Genomic DNA, 21,000 nt, shown 5'->3' with positions numbered 1-21,000 from the left:
TATATATATATATATATATATATATATATATATATATTGCTCGCGAGCGGCTCATCGAGCCACGAGCCTAAGACATTAGAGCTCGAGCTCGGCTCGATTATTAAACGAGCCGCTCGAGCTCGGTTCGAACTCGAATTTGACCGAGCTCGAGCTGAGCTTTGACCGAGCGGCTCGTGAGCAGCTCACGAGCCACTCGGCTCAGTTACACCCCTACTCTACATTCACAATTTGTAAACTCCACATTAACACATTCAAAACTCTATATTCACAAGTCCTATCTCCACATTCACACATTACAAGACTACAAGTAGCTAGAACTTCTTAACTCTATTACATATTCACACATGCATAACTCTACATTCACGATTTCTATACTCCATATTCACAATTTGAAATTACCTCCACATTCACACATTTCTGGACAACTCTACATTCACACAATCATAAATCTACATTCACGATTTCTATACTCTACATTCACACATTTTTGGACAACTCTATATTCAGCAATATGTTTACTAATTTTAAAAAAAAAAAAAAGACAAAAACGACGTAGTTTTGGACCTAGGTCCACGTTGCAAGGTGGACCTGGGTCCACAGCATAATTTGCCAATTTTTCTATGTAAAAATAAAATGATAATTTTTTTAGTACTATTGACTCTGTTGCAATGTAGTATCTGTTCAAAACTATTTTCTCAACCTATTGAAGCACAATGAGTTATTTGGGAGGGACACTTCTTGCCACTAGATCACAGGTCATTGACTAAAATGATAGTTATTTCATTTTTTTAAAGATAAAAATAAAAATCAATCATTTAATTATTTATTGAGTTATAAATTTAATCCCTTGGTTTGAAGGGGACGTATGGGGGCAACTCTATAACTTATATACAATTTTTTTTAAATTTTTTTTGGAAGCAAATTTCAATTTTAGCCATCAACTATGATAACATTGTCACATTTATTTTTACCATTTTAATTTGGTATTATTACATCTTTGATTTTCATTTACTTATCACAATTAGTCTCTATTTAAATTTCTATCATTTTATGATTTAATAATGATGGTTTACATGTAATTTTATCATTAAATTATAAGAACTTATGAGTGCGTGATAAGTTACATGTTGTGGCAAAAACTTGAATGATTAGATTGCTTGTTCGCTTTCTTTGTTAAATGTTGAACAACGAAATTTTAAATAGAAGACTAATTATATCGTGACAAACAAAAAAAAAAAGAAAAAATGTAATGATGCAAAATTAAAGAAGTTGAACTAAATATGTCAATCCTCAATTATTATAGTGTGATAAAGAATGCTAATTTTTTTTTTTTTTGAGTACTACTGACATAAAGAATGCTAATAAGAGTATCCTCATCAATTGAAGACTTTTGTCATATTTTTATTCCACATAGAATAGAGGGTAAAAGGAAAAATGGATAAAAAAGAGAAAAAGAATCTGACAGAAAGTAAATTAAAAAATAAAAAAGATTAACGCACCCAGCGAGTGCAATTGGTGCTTGCGACGCATTATAGTAATATTTTTTTAAAAAATCTTTTGTGGGCACACAAAAAATCATATGTTCTGCAAAATCAAAATACTCTCTCTCATCTATTCTCTACGCTCCATCTCACATTCTCTTACATTCATATCATAAAAAAAATCCAAATAAATCATTGACGAACTTGCTCTAAGAGCAACACCGTTAACTTGAAATTTTTGGGACAAAAAAGAAAAAAAATATTTTGACAAACATTTAAAAAAATAATAATTAAATCCCGTTATATGTGCCCGCTGGGCGATACACTGCAAGCACCACTATCACGATTTTTAAAAAATTTTTAAGAGAATTACAAAAAGCTTCATTACTGTGAAACTATTAAACCATGCTATCAAAGATAGCCATCATTTTGGACCAGTTTCATGATATAACGTTTGTATCTTGAAGTGGTGAATCAAAAGCCAAAAAATCAGGGACAAAAACGAAATTAAATTGCCTGTAAATATTTCATTTTTCACTTAGGGAGTGTTTGATTATGATTAGATGGAAAACATTTTCTAAAGGATTACATAGTTTTATATTGTTGAAAAATAAATTCCTCAAAATTGAGGAAAATAAATTCTGCACAAAAGGTAGCATTTTGTTTTATGCAAGGCTTGGAAAAAGAAATATGACCAGACTATTTTACTTTCATGAAAATTTCTTAATTACACAGATATAAATAACAAAATTCTAGTTATTTATTCATTTTTAAAGGTATATTCATTATTTGTTATCTTTCTAAATCGAATTGAACAATAGAAACCATAATCTGAGTAATTTTTTTTCCACCAACTAAAATTGAGACCATCCCTTCGTTTCTTGGTCATGGGACGATTTATCTCAGGCAATTCATTTTTTTTTAATTTTAATTAATATTTTTTTTAAAAATATTTTTAAAATTAGTAATCATTACATCAGTATACTTTCAAGTAAACAAGTTATTTTGAATTGAATTGTATGGCTGCGTTTGGTTATTGGCGGATCCGCCAATTTTTGACGGATCCGCCGTTTTCAGCGTTTTGACCAATGGTCAAAACGCTAAAAACATGTTTGGTTAATGGCGGTTTGGAGCAGCGGATCTGCTCCAAACCGCCAACTTGCAACACGCTGCAATTAGCAGCGTGTTGCAAATCCCCAAAATGCCCTGCTACACTTTAAAAAAAAAATTTAATTAAGGGGCAGGCTCCAACTAAGGAGCCTGCCACCGTTAACTAAGAAAAAATGTGGAGCCTAAGGAGCCTCAAGGCTCCACTCCTCACTTATCCCATCGATGTGGGATAAGAGAGGGTTTAGGGGAGCCGCTGTGTGCGGCTCCCCTTTTCTTTTTATTTTTTTATTTAAAAACATTATTATTATTATTATTATTATTATTATTAAATATTAAATTCTCTTTTCTTTTTATTTTTTATTTAAAAACATTATTATTATTATTAAATATATGTATACCCTTTCGGTTATTTTACATGTTAACTGCTAATCTAAACAGCTAATTTTACCAAACATCTTTTTACAAACCGCTAATACATTCCGCTGGTCAAACCTGCTAATACAATTCGCTATTTGATAACCGCTAACACAACCCGCTACCGCTAACCACTGACCGCTGATAACCAAACAAGGCCTATGAATTGTGTTGGGGTCAGTTGCATTTTTTTAAAGTTTCATAGCTTAATTACAGTATGCAATTTAGTGGCGTATTTGATCCTTTGCCTATTTAGTGCCGGCTGTGCCGTCAGTTTAAACTTTAAACTTTAAAATCTGTAAGAAGCTTTTGTATGAGGAAGATTTCTCTTTTTGAAGCGCTCTCTCAGATTTCAGATACACGCAATGGATGGAGACCTCTCGGTTGAAGCCGTAATCACTTCTCTTTAAATTTCTCAACTTTATTTATTTATTTATAAATAGACTTCATCATTGAATTATTGTTGTTTACAAGTTTTGATGAATATTTAGTTCAAACACATGGAAATGTTCAAAATTTAGGTTAAACACCTTCACCTTGCACGGCGAACTCATCAAATGCAGGTCATAAAATTTGTAAAGTTAAATTCATGAAACTGACTTGAATAAATTCTAGTTAGAAAATAAGTGAATGTGAATTCAAAGAACAAGGAGCAGGGTGAGCTCTGGTCATGCTATAATTTGCCTTAGGAATCAGTATATCACAGAATTAATCCTTTTGCAGAAAAGTTAAGTAGGATACATTCTGCTAGTAAAGGAATTTTGATTAAATTACAAAACTTTTTTTAAACATAATTTTGTCCTCGTGAATCTGATATTACAAGCGCTGTTGTGTGTTGTCACAAGCAGCTGAATAGGTAAACCCCGCCTTGTCATCCTAGCCGGCATATGACCACAAGGAAATAAACCAGCCTAGGTTACCCATAGTTGATCGGCTCAAACCAATGGGGAAAGGATTCGAACTTATGATCTTGTGGTTACAAGTGCGGATGTCTTGCCATCTTGGCCGGGGTTACCCGTGAATAGAGTTTATCTTGGTTGTGGAGGAGGTGGTTTCAAGTGGGTATTTGATGCATCTGTTTGGAACTTTGGTGCTGCTGATAGGACACCTGATCTTTCTATAGAGAAACGGTTGGATCCTCCAAAGCTGTCTATTGACTTCATATACTCTGATGCATTGTTTTCTATGATCAAGGCGTCCTCGAGTTCTCTTACGATGTCTGCCATGCATGGCCGGTAGGCAGAGTAAGGCTCTATACATGCCAATGCCGCCTCCACCACTCTCCACAATGCCTCTGCGTGGTACCCTCCCTTTATGCCTGGATCTACTATTTCTTCCACTGTTGAGTTCCTTATTTGAAGTTTGGCCTGTATGCATATATGTGTGGGATAGGTGATGGTTAAATTGGTTTTTGGAATCATTTATGGCTAAGTTAGAAACAATTTTAGATGATGAAGATGACATACCCATTCAGCCAAGCTCCACTCGTTTCTTGGCCTTTTGACGTTGAGAGGCTCTCGACCACTCACAATTTCCAGCAAAACTACTCCGAAGCTGAACACATCGCTTTTTGTTGATAGGTGTTGGGTTGAGTAGTACCTGAGTAGAGCAAATCCATTAAAATGTTACGAGTTATGTGGTTTTGTGTTTTCCCCAGGTTTCAATATGGAAATTTTTTTTTGGATCAAAACTTAACCATCTGATTAGCTCATATTCCAGTTTATTGATAGCCAATTAACTCATAAACAAGCCATGTCATATGGTGCAATTTTTTTGAGCAAAACTTTCATTGCTACTACCATTGTTAACTCAAATTACCTATGTTGTTTTTGCAGGATAAGGCTATTTTGATTCAAAATATGCATTCCATGTATAGTGATAAATATACTTCAGCAATTGAGATGAATATTAATGACACTTACTCTGGGTCCAAGTAACCGGCTGTACCTCGTACTTCTAGAGAAGTTCCACTATCTCCCTCTTGAGGTGCATATTTTGAAAATCCAAAGTCGGCAACCTTTGCACACATACTATGATCCAGTAGTATGTTACTTGACTTCACGTCCCTATGTATCACACAACGCTCCGCGAATGTATGCAGGTACAACAATCCTAAATAAACAACCTCATCTTAGAATACTATGATACAAAAAGTGTGAAATATTTCATGTTTTCTTGTTTGTATTATGAGTTCTGGGGTGCAGTAATAACTAATAGAGCCTCATTTTACTTGCCTCGTGCAGCACCTAGAGCAATGGAAAGTCTGGTTGGCCAGTCAAGAATTTTTCGTTTCGAGGCTTCTCCTGATGGAAATGAGGAAAGAAACAAAGTAAATGAGGGTAGCCCATTGTTGCTGTCAAAGAGATTGGGAAAAATGTGAAGTACCTACCATATAATCGATCTTGTAGGGAGCCATTGGACATAAATGGATAGACGAGTATTTGCTGGTCATTCTCACAGCAGTAGCCAAGTAGTGGAACCAGGTTTTCATGTCGAATAGCTGAGAGAAGGTTCAGCTGTAAAATATGTGAGAAAGAAGAGTTAGTTACAGTAATTGGCAAGTTAATATTTTGTTTTATGGCACTGCAGGGAGATGCTGTAGTCATTACCTCAGCGTCGAATTCTCTTGTTCCTTGAGTTGAAGTGGCAGATCGGACCTTCACGGCCACCTCTTCACCATCAGGTAAAGTGCCACGATAGACAGATCCGAATCCCCCTTCTCCTATCAATGTCATGTAATTCTGGGTAGCTGACATGATATATGCTAATGTGAAATACTGGGGTGTAGACTTTGATGAGGAAGTATCTGTGCATGGCATTGAAAAAATTGCATCTGAATAATAATGAACTTTGGTTAGTATGCTGCATGCCTCCCCTAATATGAGCTGAAAATAGCGAAATGAATGCTTACTCCTGGTCATTGAGTGCCTTTTCATACTGTATGACCTTAAAACCCTTGCTCTTCGTTTGTAGAGATAAACCACAATTATAATTATTGCAGCGATTGATACGACAGATCCACCTACAGCTGCAGCTATCACAATCGCACTGGTTGGTTTTGAAGATCTGTTACCATTTTTCGTCGTGTTACTGAAATGTAGAAAATGAAAAGAAATAATTAGACATGACATCTCTCAGTGTTTCTTGAAACATTATATTTCATCCTAATGAGAAACCTTTTAAACTTCTAAAGAGAAGGCATTAATTCTTACGCTGTCGTGTGATTAGACTCCTTAATACTGCTCACAAACTTGCCGCTGTAATGAATTTTTCTGTGTTGCAACAGTTCATTCTTCACATTTATAATCGTGTCCCCTGAAACGCATAGAGGAATAAAGTGAATATCCTTGTAACTGTTCTCAATGATGGTTTTAGCTGATAGCTGATAGCTGATAGTTGATTGAGTTAGCGAATTGGACAGTCTTTAACGACTAGATCTAAAAGAGAACAACATACCTTCTTCTGGAGCTGTTTCTTTAGTCCAGGGAAGGGCTTGAAAAATCTCGTAGGCAGTACAAATAGGTCCTAATTGTGAGACATTTGAGGCCTTGGCTAAAGTAAGGTTAAGAAACCTGTTTGCCGTGAAGTTCAGAACGACCACTTGGTAGCGTGAATTGCTAGCCAAGATATCAATTCGTTGCCTCATTTCGTTATTGATATATATATCAAACACCCTTTGTCCAGCTTGAACAGAACCATTAAGCTCGAAGAGATGGAGATGGAGCACATAATTGTAGTGCCCGGTATCAAGGTCTTCGTGCACAAACTCCAACCTTTCTGGATGGATAACTGCTGTTTTTAGGACTTCAACCGGAGGTGCAAACTTTTTATCTAAGGTGAAATTGTCATTGTCAGCCATTAATGATAAAATTGTAGTAAAGTTTGAGCCATTGTGGACATTTGGTCTCCATATTCTGTCATGGGGATCATATGGATACCTGTAAGTGTGCAATATGAATATGTTAGTCCTGACCGTTAATCCTCGATATTTGTTTTTCAGATATGAATGCAAAATACCTGATATCTGCTCCTTGGTTTCCAGCATCTACTCTGTGTACAAGTTTTAGAACATGTGGGGGCTCCTTATTCAGGTAATTTGAATTTATAGGTCTTAGTTCAAGCCTTGAAATATAAGGCTCTCCCTTGTTCTTCAATAAGCATAAATTGGTATAGTTTGTGATGGCTTTGAAGATTCCCTCCACTGTTTCTTCATTATTCACTGATTTTACTTGGGCTATTGGTGTCGCCCCAATAAGAACATCAAATGAAGTGTTTTGCAGATTCCCAGAAATAAATGTACCCCGTACGAGGTAGTCTTGATCCCTCCAGGTCGGCAAGGTGTAACACCACTTCCGGCCTTGATCCAAGCTGAAAAACCGAGCCTTTCTGGGCTCATCAATTATATCTTGGCAACCATCTCTCTTTGGGTACCAATTTTCATCTGATATCCAGCTTATATTGGTACTTGGCTCTGTTACATTTCCATCCCCACAGCACTGTATGCTTATGAATCCTGCTAGAAATATCATTGTAAGTCAATGTAACAAAAATAGAAGTTTTTATATTTTCATTTCATCATATCCTGCAGAGATCTCAGGTTATATTCTAAAAGTTCTGATCACTAATCTAACGAATGTTTTTCCTGTTTGTATAAATATGAATATATATTGTCTAGCCTTCAAACTTAATAACTACCGACTCCCCGGGGTTTGTTTCTGGCTTTTGCTTTTCTGATCAGAAGTTCTTTTGTTGTAGGATGATATATTATCAGATCAACTATTGTGTACATGTACGTACATATAAACATACCTTGTTGTGCAAAAGTTGATTGAACAAAGAGGATGATGATGCAGAAGAGGATATAGCGGTTGACCGTCCTCGAATTCCAGCAATCCACCACTTCCATCATCCTCTCAACATGAAAGAGAGTTGCTCCATCAGGTCATCAAACTCAGAATCAGACTATATAAGATGAGTTTCAGTTTATGCACAAAACATTGAAGTAACGGTTCGTTAAACCGCGCAATTGTCAAGAATGTTTGATCTGGGGACAAAAGGGTATCTGAGGTAAGAGGTTTACAAGGTTCTGCAACAAATTAAACAGGGTTGGTGTGTGCCTTTGACTTACAAAACTTGCTATTTCTTGAAGGCTTTGCACTCTTGTGCAGGTAGGCCAGAGGAAAGATTGAAATTAGGAGTTTTTTAACAAGTTTAATGGTAAAGACTTTTAGTTGCATATTAGTTTGAACGTCATTTGGGTTTAATTAATTGTTTTGGTGGTGGGGTTAGTGCTAAATGAAATTGGTTTAAAATAATGGTGGCCTGGGCGGAGCAACCATTTCCTCAATAATCTTCTTCTTTGCTTCGTCTCTCCCCTTGTCTGTTTCCTTGAGCGAAACATCGCAGCAACGATGCTTTCCCTTATTAAAATCAATCTTTTATTATTATTATTATTTTGTCACTTAGGCATCAAGAAATTTACCTGTGTTCAAGTCAAATAATCAGAGCCAATCATGGCTAAATTGTTGGGTGGGGGTTTATAATTTACAGTGTATAACTATAAATTAGTTTCAAGCACTTAAACATAAATTTGTTTTCACCAAACCTACATAAAAACATAACACTTTTTTTTCCCTATTATAGGGGTGACCTGAAGACTGTACTCATTGGTCTCAAGAGGATGTCTCTAACGCCTCTAGGAGGTTTAGTAAAGCCGCTCCAGTCCCAGTTATCCCTAATTCCTTTGGTTGTAAGGAAATCGTCTAATCGGTTTTAATTTGCTCCCGTAAGATGTGTTTAATTACAACGTCCCAATCCTGTTGCTTAACCCACCCCAAGCCTCTCAATAGTGTAGATTGCATATTGTAGTAGGGTATGGAGGAAATAACGGATTATGTAAACACTTGATGACTTGCAAAAGAGAGGAATTTTGGAAAACATGTATACCACTTTTGATTTCATCTCAATTATTACCATTTATGAAGTTTTGCCATTATCTTTTAATTTGGACAAATTTAGCAGTTCTTATATCGTGGACCGCGGTCCACAATGCATTGTGGACCGTGGTCCCAAAACGACGTCGTTTCAGTAAGTGGGAAACGGAGCCCGTAATTGACACTACAGTTCATCTCAAAAGATACTGCCTTATATTTGTTTTGATATTATCGAATGAAACTGTAGTTATATCGAAATGTAACTGTAGTAGTGTTGAAATATAACTGCAGTGTATATGAGCTGATACTGAATAACAGTTTCACATTTGTGTTTTATATTATCGAATGAAATTGTAGTTATATCGAAATGTAACTGTAGTTGTGTTGAAATGTAACTGCAGTGTATATGAACTGATACTGAATAACAGTTTCACATTTTGTGTTTTTATATTATCGAATGAAACTGTAGTTATATCAAAATGTAACTGTAGTTGTGTTGAAATGTAACTGCAGTTGTGTTGAAATGTAACTGAGTGGCGCGAATTCATCCGTCTGTTTTCATTAATCAAAACGACGTCGTTTTGATGCGCGGTCCACGATATAATTTGCGCAAATTTAGTGCTCAATTATTTAGAATGTTGTTAATTTAGTCCATCACGGACTCACGGTGTACTTTCAAACATTGGTAGCAAACAAATTTATATTCAATAACAAATTTGAGCACTTTTGTAGTATTTGAATTTGAGAATATTATAGTGTGGGATTGAATTAACATTACTCTAAGAAGTTGAGGGATCAATTTCATTAAATGCAACAATTGAGGGATTAAAGAAAATACATTTTACAATTTGAACAAATGAGAGAGAAAATTAAGTTGGTCCATGCGAAAAAAAAAAAAAAAAAGAAAGTTCAGCTAGCGCAAAGTAGTCGTTTTACCGTGGACCACGGTCCACAATGCATTGTAGACCATGGTCACTGATACTACAGGTCATCTCAAAAGATAATACCTTACATTTGTTTTTACATTATCGAATGAAACTGTAGTTATATCGAAATGTAACTGTAGTTGTGTTGAAATGTAACTGCAGTGTATATGAACTGATACTGAATAACAGTTTCACATTTGTGTTTTATATTATCGAATGAAACTTTAGTTATATGTAACTGTAGTTGTATCGAAATGCAATTGCAGTGTATATAAACTGATACTGAATAACAGTTTCACATTTGTATTTTTATATTATCGAATGAAACTGTAGTTATATCGAAATGTAACTGCAGTTGTGTTGAAATGTAGCTGCACTGTATATGAACTGAAAGTGAATGGCGGGGAATGGAGGTGGTTTCATCTGTCTGTTTCATTAATCAAAACGACGTCGTTTTGATGCGCGGTCCACGATATAATTTGGAGCGCAAAGGGGCACGCGCCAATTAGGTGTGTAAATTCAAAATTTTTTCCTCCTTTCTCCTAGGTGGTGGCATGGAAAATTTTGATAAAATCTTCAATTGATAGAGATGCTCTAAGATTTAAAAAAAAAAAATTAAAATATAAGAGCAACTTCATTTGTTGTGGTTTATAATAAGTTTTTTTGCAGACCAATTGGCCAAGTAAGAGAGATGATAGAGATAAAAAGGAGAGCAAAAAATAGAAAGCAGTTTTGACAAAGGAAAGAATTAAAAAAATAAAAATAAAAAAACACTTCTTCACACGCCCAGCTGGCGCGTGCAGTATTGATGATGCTGTGTCTGAAACGTGCATTTGCACGTGAATTTCGTTATTACTGGGGCTCATAAAGAACTTGTATTTGAAGGAGAAAATTTTGAGAAAAAAAATCATGTCTCCCATTAGTCTAAAAGTTCAAGTAAAATTTTTTATCTCAAAAAATCTCAAAAAAATTACAAATATAGTTGCTCCTAGAGCATTTCCCCATGGATGATTGGACATTTGTACTACCATACCTCACTCTTGATCTTCGCAGTGGATCAAAGTAGCAAGTATCCTAGCATCCACCATCATCAATCATCACTAGTGTTTGCGTGTTCAGACAAAAATTACCTTTTAATCACGTTCTATGACCATCACAGTCTGATATGGCCTACGTTTTACAACTTCATTTTATTGATCTAACGAGCCTAGATAAGTGAATTTTGATCAATTTTAAGTTTTTAGTATAAATAATTTAGATCCATCCTACTCAGTCATTCAATATTTGGGTCGAGGCATCGAAAATAGCTCTAAGCCTCCAACCACCACACTCATAATGACGTACATGAGGCTCAAATCAAATTAAAGGATTCTAAAGTGGATGCATGCAATGGGTGTAATGTTTGAGAAGACGCGACTGAGTAAGTGAAGTATAATCATGATTTGTTTGTAAACAAGAAATAGTCCATGTTCACAAATAATAACAAAAACAAAAAACATAAAGATTATAAAAAATTGGGCTCCTTTAAAAAAAAAAAAAGACTAAACTAAAGCAGTATCTTAAAATTCTAAAAAATAAAATAAAATGAATTACACTTAAATGAGCGTTGATGACTCTATTTTTAAATACCTTTTTATCCAATTTTTCATCTATTTTTATAGTTAAGTGTTGATACTTGAGTGCGATTTATTACTTGGTTGTGTCTTGTGTATTTTTGTGGTTATAGATGAAATTCTTCACAACGAGTGATAAAGGAAGCATTTTGGAGTGGTTTGGATCCATTTTGGTAGCTTAGGATCCCACTCAAGGAGGGAGATTGGAGGAGCAGTGGAGCGCAAAATGGAGCAGGAGCAATCTGGAAAAAAAATGAAATGGGTACCCACACGGCCATGTGGCACCCGTTTTGGTCCAACCTGGGAACGAAGACCGCGTCACCGAAACGGCCCCCGAAACGGGCCGTGTAGGGGGTCGTTTCGGTCTGAACTGATATGTTTTATGCATTTTTCTACTGCATTATTGGACATTTCGAACCCTAGTTAGTGTAGAACTTCTTTCTCTTATTTCCATAACAAAGATTAGCCTAGAATAACTTAGATCTACATTAGAGAATACATTGCAAGCTTCATTTTGTGAATTTGGAGTGAATTACAACACCTCTTCTTCATCATTTAATAGTAAAACTCTCATTTCCTTTTCTTCATCTCTTCTTTACATTTATTGTGCACTTATGACTTCCTTGCTTATTATTGCTATGTTTACCCTAGAAATGAGTGAGTAGTCCTTTATTTGGGTTAGATTAGGTGTTTATTTCTTCTATTGATGCTAGTTATGTGATTATTGCATAAAGGGGATGAACACCCATTTAGGGTTCTTGAGTTTGAATTAGGTTTAATTCTATCTTTTAATAATTATTGCGCAATGATTGTTGTTTTTCTTTGGAAAGTCTTCCATCACAATGGGAATTGGATGGAAGACTTAAGCCTTCCCAATCTCAAACCCAATTTCCCTTCTATGGAAATACGGGTATGTAGATTGGGGCTTACAAAGCTTTTGTCCTTAAAGAACTTGGGTTGATTCACCATGGAAATGGGGCAACCCTTGTTCTAATCCTTGTGGAAACTTGTATTCTTTAGTGCTTACCTCAAGAACCTAGGGTTAATGTTCATTCCCCAATCTAAGTGCCAAAAGCATCAATAGAGTAATACACTTAGTTTAACCCATATTTCCAAATTGAATTATCTCTTAGTTTTAATCTTGTTTTCCCTTTAATCCAAAACACCAAAAATATTCTAGTTTCAATCCAAAACCAATTATGATTTACTTGGATCCTTATAATGGTTCGAAGACCTTAGTGCCTAGAGTTTAGGTAACGACTTTCTACGTGACATAAATCCCAATCCTCGTGGTTTGACATTTACACCCGTTTTCACTATCACCACTAAACTCACATCAAGCGTGTTCATGAACAGTCTTAAACAAACACTAAAAGAACATGTTCGTGAACATTATTAAATGAACACTAAACGAGCATGTTCATAAACATTATTAAATGAACACGTTCATGAGCTCTTAGCAAACGAACATACAAATTAAATGTTCAGACTCTATTTTCATTTATTAATAAACGGACTATAAAACTTGTTCATTTATGTTTATTTACCTTAATAAACAAACATAAATGAACACTTATCGTACACGAACACGAAAATGAATAGTTTACCTAAAATTTTGTCCGTAGCACCCTATATATCATCAAACAAAAGATGAGGATGTTAATTCAGTATTTAAAATTGACAACTATTGAGGATTATATTTCAATATTTAAAATTGACAACTAGTCATATTGAATAAAAGACTATTAATTTTGATAACCAACAAGATTTCAAGTTTGACTTCTTGTGAAAATTGTTTAATTTATTGGCCTTAATTTACTATAGTCTATAGGCAATTTATGCTAGTTTAGCTCTTTGTGATCTTTTATCGACTAGATCAGAGTCACAAGACAAATTTCACGCAGAACGCACCTTCGTATAGCAGCTAGTTGTAAACTTTCCCATAAATTGAAGAAAATATAGTGTAAATTAATTAATTTTTTACATTTATATTTAGGATTTGAAGTAAGTCAAAATCAGTAGTGAAGTTGGTAGTAACTAAAAGAAAGAAAAAACACAATTCAAGCGCAGAGTGGTTGATGGATGAGAAATTGAGAATTGATGATACGACTCAGTAGTGGTGTGTGGTCAATGTAAGTACGTATAATGCCAAGGAAGATGAGTTGGATAACGTTAACAAGGGTGCTAAAGAGAGTAAATTAAAGACGTTAATTGGATGCATAATTCATTGGTTACAGACAGGAAGATGGTGATATTTCTGACATTTAGTGAATAGTGGATAATTAGTTTACATTACTTGGTCAACTAACTCAAGTTGATAGTGATGATGATAATAATTGAAGTAAATATTTTCGATAAAAAAAAAATAGTTATTTGTATTATAATTTGCGTTATATGTTTCGCAGTACTCACACGTAGATAACTAGAATTGTTATTAATGTCAGATTCAATTCAAACTCCATTCCTCTATCACCATTCAATCAAAGATCAAAGTTGATCTAAAGATTAGAATTTGTACATGCATATATAATGTAAAGCACTTCACATAGGCAAGGAAATTTATTAAATAGAAAAGCAGAATTCAAGAGAAGTTACATGTAATGTGCAAAACTTCATAACCAATCAATATTATTAAAACACAAATTGTAAATCTACCTGATCGGCCAGAGTTAAATATAATTAAATATATTATCAATTGAACAAGTTATACAATGTGGAGCAAGTTTAGCATAAAAGGAAAAGGAAAAAAAAAACTAGCAAAAATCATGTAAAACCGGTTGTTGGGTTTAGTAGCCAGAATATCATCAAGATCTTGTTGGGTTTAATAACCAGAATGTCATCAGGATCTCGCCAGAATCCCAGTGAATTGTTAACTTTTCTTATATAAAGTTTAAGGACATATTTGACCATTTTCTCTAGATTATAAAATCAATAAATGTGTTAAGGCAATAAGATTTAAGAAGTGGCTCAAATGCTCAATGACTATTGGCTAACAGATTCAAATTGGTAAAGCGGGTGATGACCTTAATTGCATATATAGTATTATCACTATTATGTTTATACGTTTGTGTAGTCATGTATTCTTATATGCCAATTTCTTATTTATTTATTTATTTTATTTGGGGTTATAATAAGATGTTTGCAACCTTGTTTGAACCGTGGGCGAGCATATTGTCACGGTCTTGTTTCCTCCAACTACGTCTCGTGCGGCCTTAGCTAATTTCCCCTCGCACTAGCTAAGTCAGTCTCATTCGGCCCTCGGAAGTGATGCTATGTAAACGATGAGATGGCTACGAAAGTATGTTAGGTAAGAACTTCGCAAAGATGCTAAAGGAAAAACTTGAGTTTTATAGGGAGCTTGAATGCTTGAAATGTTGGATGATTTCACTAGTACGAAAAAGACATAAATATAAGACATTTTGTGTCCGGGGTGGGTATTTCAGACACGTAAAGTGATGCGGTGACATTTTTATAATTAAAAATTTACTATTTAATTATTTTTTTTAAATGTCGGACAATCTGCGTCTAAAGTTGAATTTACTATTTAATATTTTTTTAAAAATTTTTTTTAAAAATGTCGAACAATCTGCGTTTGAAGTTGGTCCTTCGAACGCAGATTGTAACACGCAAGTATCAATGATAGCTCCATATGTTCTTCCTGGATGACATAATCATCAGGATTGATGACTTCACCAAAATTATCCAGAGGACTTAACATAGCGGAGAAACATTGGTGCCACACTAGAAGAAGGTAGAATAAACCCATCAATCAATACATCCTTGTAAGGACCAACTTGTAGAGTGGTAGCCGCAAAATTGATATGCCTTGAGATTAATTAAAACTAGATGAAGAATTTTCTGGCCAAGACTACCTATATATAGGTTTATATTTTTGAATGTTTGACCTTATTTGATTTATGATGGATAGGTTGGCACAAATAGATAATATTGCAAAGGCAAAACACTTTGTGTTGTCCTTTACTTATTCAAGTGTTGCATTTGTTTGTGATATAGATTACTACTCTAGCAATATACACAACATGTAAATTGAAGACTTTGACATGAAGAAATGCAATTGTTCAAAATTTAAGTCTAATAAGAAGAAACCTTAAAAGCTCTCAATCTCTAAGGTCTTCAGATTTGATGTTTCCATTTGTCCAACTCCCAATTACATATGGCACAGACAACTTATATATGCAGCAAATTTTTGTGAATGTAAATTGCAACTAGTTGATGCTTTTATTTGTTTCTATTCTTTGTATGTATGTGTGTTGCTCCCAGGATTGATGTATACATTATCCAGCAATTTTTTTTTCAAATAATTTTTTTTTTATACAAATGACCATCTGCGTCGGGAAATGGTCATTTTTATATTTGTATTTGACCATCCCGGATGTATTTGACCATCCCCGTCCGGGAAACACTTCGGATGTAGATAGTTTCTAACTCCGGAGGCAAATGAGCTGTTTTGTACTAGTGTTTGTTGGATGGTTTACAAATGAGCCCCATGAGGGGTATTTATAGTCATTCCACCTCCTCAATGGATGGTGGAGATTTACTTGATCCAATGACTAAAAATCTACCTCTAGAACTTTCCCTAGATCTCTACACAAATTAAGGGTTCTATAATGTTCTAGAATATTTTATATATCTCTACTACCATAGTCTTATGTATATGCTTCTAGAATATTCTACTCACTATGGGATGCTACGTACAACAACTCTTAGAAAAGTCCGAAAAGGTGTAGCAAACATCGGAAATGTGTAGGAAAGTGTCCGCGCGTTACAATATTCCTGGCATAAAGTTGTTGCTACCAATTAATGGCATATTTGATGTTGTAATTAATTAATATATGTGATTTTAATATGTCAATGAAAACTATGATTCATAAGCTTGAACCCAAACTCGGGGGCCTTTTACTGCTCTTGCTTTAGAGATGGGTGAGGAGACAAATCGCAAGATGTGTCTCTATTGAGTAATATTAACCTATATAAGTTCTCAATACTTGTACACTATGTTTACAATAATGTCAAATTCATACCTTTTTTTTTTTTTGGATCCTAGATAGAAGTCTTGGACCCGGCAAAAAAGAAAAATGAAGAAGTAAATATATTAAATTATAAAAGTAACAAAATAATAAAGATATTAGAACAATACAAATAATAAATGTATCATATATATTTTTAAAAAATCAGTAAGAATTTGTAAATGTACAAAAGGTAATAACAATGTAAAAATGAATTTGCTTGCCTTCGAAATTAGGTTGGAGTGTAATTATAATTTCTTCCAACCAAATCGACAATAATAGCTTAGATGGGAAAAGAAAAGTGGATAAATTTTGAAATAATTTGTTTGTGTATGATAAAGTAATCACATTTAATATACAAGTTGCGACTATAATTGATTACGCCAACACATTTTCTATTCATGTTAAAATCTTACCACTAGTGCCTATTACATAATTTTCTTTTTTGAAATATGGTAAATGATTGCGTATAATTTTGTAAATTAATTTGATATTTAATATGCATTAATGGAAATTTTAATGATATAAGGGCGATTTTGTCTGCTAAAAGTTGGTAATATATAGTATCTTTGGTGCAACATATAACTTCGAGTTAATTCCATTTTTATCTTAGATTTATAAATGTCAATCCTGTTAGACATGGGTCGGGTTGACCGAGTTCAGCCCCTACTCAATTCGAGATGTGACGTTGTGGCTTACTATGGAGTGATGTTGCTAAATGGTTAATGTCCACCTACTTATTACCAATTGGTTTTAATTAGGACATGACAACTAGATAGCTAGCAGGGCCGAATTTTAGAGTGTGCAAGATGTGCAACAGCACAAGGCTCCAAAATTTTGGGGGGCCCTAGTCCAACCCTGACCTAATAGTTAGTATATGTATTTGTGATTATATTGGCTTAAAATTAGGTTTTTTGCATTTTTCTCTTTGCAATTTTTTTTTAATTCGCAGTTTATTTATACTTTGATAGGGTCTCACTTATTTATCAGCATAGGCCACACAAATAAAAAAAATCAGCCCTGCTAGATAGTCAAAGAACTCTGCATGTGGTTAAGCGTGCTTGACTTACATCAGTTACAAGATAAGTAAGTATAGTGCAACGCTGAGATCCATCAAGTCCACTTTTAATCCCTTTTTTTTTTAAACATCCCCGTTTGGTCTATTCAGTTTTAAGTGTTAAGTCATTTTCTTTTTTGGTCATAGATTTATATGTGTCGTTTCACTTTTAGTCATTTTTTTCAAAACATCCTCGTTGGTCCTATCATTATTGTGGCATGACCGTTTTGGTCATCTGTCAACAAATATGTTTAAATGACATTAAAAATAACGTTATCAACCACTCAAAATCCTCATTTTTTCTTCTTGATAATAGAACCACAAGTCTTATGGTTTTTTTATGAAGTAGACTTATGCACTAGACTTAAGGTTTGTCATGAAGTAGACTTATAATTTTTTTCAATTGTACTTTTTTTGACTTTGCAGACTCATATATTGATAACAATTTTATTACCAATAAGAAAAATGAGGATTTTGAGTGGTTAATAACGTCATTTTTAATGTCATTTAAACATGTTTGTTGAGAGAGGACAAAAAAAGGTCATGCTGCACAATAATGTTAGGACCAACTAATGGGGATGTTTTGAAAGAAAAAAAAAACAGAATTAAAAGTGAATGACACATATACATCTAAGAACAAAAACGGAAAAAGACTTAATACTTAAAACTGAATAGACCAAAATATCTTTGTATTTAACGTCATTTAAACCGTTTTGTTGGCAGGGGATAAAAAATGATCATGTCACAATAAGATTATCAAGAAGGATGTTTGAAAAAAAAATGAATTAAAAGTGAACTGACATCTATGACAAAAAAATAAAATTAACTCTATAACTTCACAACTCACAAGTATAGAAACATGGACACAATTGAAAGATAATAACATGGACACTCTTATAAAGAAATTTTTATTAGATATAAAAATGGGAGAGAGTCAAATATATTCTATTTTAGAGAAAGTGCAATTGGGTGTCTCAAATAAAAGGTGTTGTTGGTTTTATTGGAGAACACTCAACACGACAACATGAATCCTAAAACAAAATACAAACTATATATGAAAAATAAATGAAATTGGGTAATTTTAATGGATATATATATATATATATATATATATATATATATATATATATATATATATATATATATATATATATATATAGAGTTTTCTGGTCCAAACTGAAAGGCATTTTAGTAATAATATGATATAATATAATTAATAAAAAATTTAAGTCAATTAAATATTTGTATATAATAAAAAGAAGAAATCATACCCTATATATCTATATTAACTGCAAATCAATCAATATATAATTATATATATATATATATATACACACCTTAGGCAATTAGGAATTATTATAATTAATTACACTTTCCTTGTAAGCATTTGGATAAAAATGTCCAGCGTACACGGCTGTGAGAGCCAAACCCTTTCTTCACAAATAGTATATATATCACCCAACTCTCCTGTATCCATCGGCGGGGATGATGAGCTGCATGAAGGCTATCTAGCTTCTCGGAGTGCATTAGATTCATTAAACAGGCCCCCAACAGTCTCCATGGTGAGTCTTGATCTGCAAAATTCTTCAGAATCAGAATGTAGTATAGATTCTATTTCATTGCTATTTGTTTCAATGTGATATTGGATAGTAGCTTTGTTTGAGTCAAGTAGGATTATTTCTTAGTGTACGCTTTGATTTACAAGGAAACCCGCAATCACTCCTCGAAGTGTACTTTTGCGTCTCAGGTGAAGCTTGCTTTGTGACCAAAGCTAATCGGCTCAAGTCAAGAAGGCCAATAGATAATTAAAATTGGAATTTTATGTTTATCAAGTCAATGGTACTTTATTGGTTTATTATGTAGGATGATCTTCTACATTGAGTTCCAAAACCACATAGGAATATTGAATTATTTTGATTGTTTTTCTGTTTAAGGTGGAATGAAGGGATATGACAAGGTTGTCTAGGAGGTTTCTGAATTTAAAGAGGGTGAAAATCCATCAATTGCCTTCAAATATCATAGTCACGATAGGGAGGGAAGCACATATCACATCTTTGTAATGCAATCTTTATAGCTTTTTTTTATTTTTTATTTTTTATTTTTTATATACTGCACTTTGTATCATGTCTAAACTCATGAGCATTTTTGTCATATAAACATACATTATTGGACAAAATTATCATTTTATATTAATATTTAAACACATTAAATTAATAATTACACTTTCTTAATTAAGGACAATTACTAATAATTAGCTCCAATATTAAAGGAAATGTTAATCTCAATTACCATTATATAATAATAATAATGAAACACATGCATAATGTTATACAAATATAATAATAATAATAATGAATTAGTGATAATAAAGACATAATAGTCAATTATGCACGAAATGTATGCATATGGTCTTGGAAACTAAAACATTTACCAAAAAAAGGTATCAGTAACAATTACATATTCAATGAAATACAATCTAGCTTTCTTATCTTTATGTTGTGCTTTTGATATTAATCTATACAACACTGATGAGTTTGAGAGTTATGAAAATTCTAACATGTGTTGTTGAGAATGTTTTATAATAATTAACTATAATTAATTCTTTGATTATATATATATATATATATATATAAAGTATAATTGGACAATATTAGTATAATTACTTAATAATTATTATAATAATTACGGAATTAATTGCATAGATATTAGTATAGTCAATTATTATGTTAATTAAGATAATAATTATACAAATATTAGTATAAATACAATTAAACATGAGTCGTTATATTTATTTTGATAATAATTATTACAATTAATTTATTCAGATATGGAAGAGTAAAAAGGTAAAGGCGGTATGGTGAAAAGAAATGTACTTAAGGTTTAAAAATATAATTGGATAGATATTAGTATAATTGTCTTTATGGTAATTAAGCTAAACATGAGTCATTGGATTTATTTTTATAATAATTATAATTAAATTATTTCTTTTTTTTTTCTCATATTTATTTTAGTAATAATATAATTACATAAATCATATTAGATATTAATTTTTTCAAGATAATTGTAGACAAACAAATTATTTATTATTCAATTAATTGAGTGATACTTTTGTACTAATCTTATAATTAAATAAATGTACACTTTTAAATATTAGGGTTGTTTATAATTTCATCTTTAATTTTATTATATATATATATATATATATATATATATATATATATATATATATATAAATTTAACCGTGCATCGCACAGGTAACTTACTAGTAGTAGTAAAGATGAGAAAAGTGTCAAATTGCCCCCTAAGTCGGATGGATAGTGCAATTAGGTCCCCTAACTGAAAAAAGCTCCATTCAAGCCCCCTAAACCGGCAAAAAAGTGCAATTGAGTCCTAAATGACTTGTTTATCAGGTCAAATTCAGTTAGGGGGCCAAATTGCA

The 21,000-nt window shown here is 33.1% G+C and overlaps 1 protein-coding gene across 1 annotated transcript; it reads right to left on the bottom strand.

The window, feature by feature from the left end:
* Positions 1-3,684: 3,684 nt before the first annotated feature.
* Positions 3,685-8,269, bottom strand: LOC116019226 (nodulation receptor kinase-like). The gene is made up of 11 exons (XM_031259372.1): positions 7,815-8,269; positions 7,023-7,518; positions 6,462-6,943; positions 6,218-6,320; positions 5,917-6,095; positions 5,615-5,838; positions 5,395-5,521; positions 5,240-5,308; positions 4,928-5,117; positions 4,472-4,604; positions 3,685-4,372 (listed from the first exon to the last, which is right to left on the bottom strand). The coding sequence occupies exons 1-11, from the start codon at positions 7,912-7,914 to the stop codon at positions 4,034-4,036; spliced, it is 2,442 nt and encodes an 813-aa protein (XP_031115232.1). The 5' UTR covers positions 7,915-8,269; the 3' UTR covers positions 3,685-4,033.
* Positions 8,270-21,000: the final 12,731 nt, after the last annotated feature.

This window comes from Ipomoea triloba, chromosome 5 (assembly GCF_003576645.1).
Source record: "Ipomoea triloba cultivar NCNSP0323 chromosome 5, ASM357664v1".
NCBI lineage: Eukaryota > Viridiplantae > Streptophyta > Magnoliopsida > Solanales > Convolvulaceae > Ipomoea > Ipomoea triloba.
This window is presented reverse-complemented; position numbering and strand designations above follow the sequence as displayed.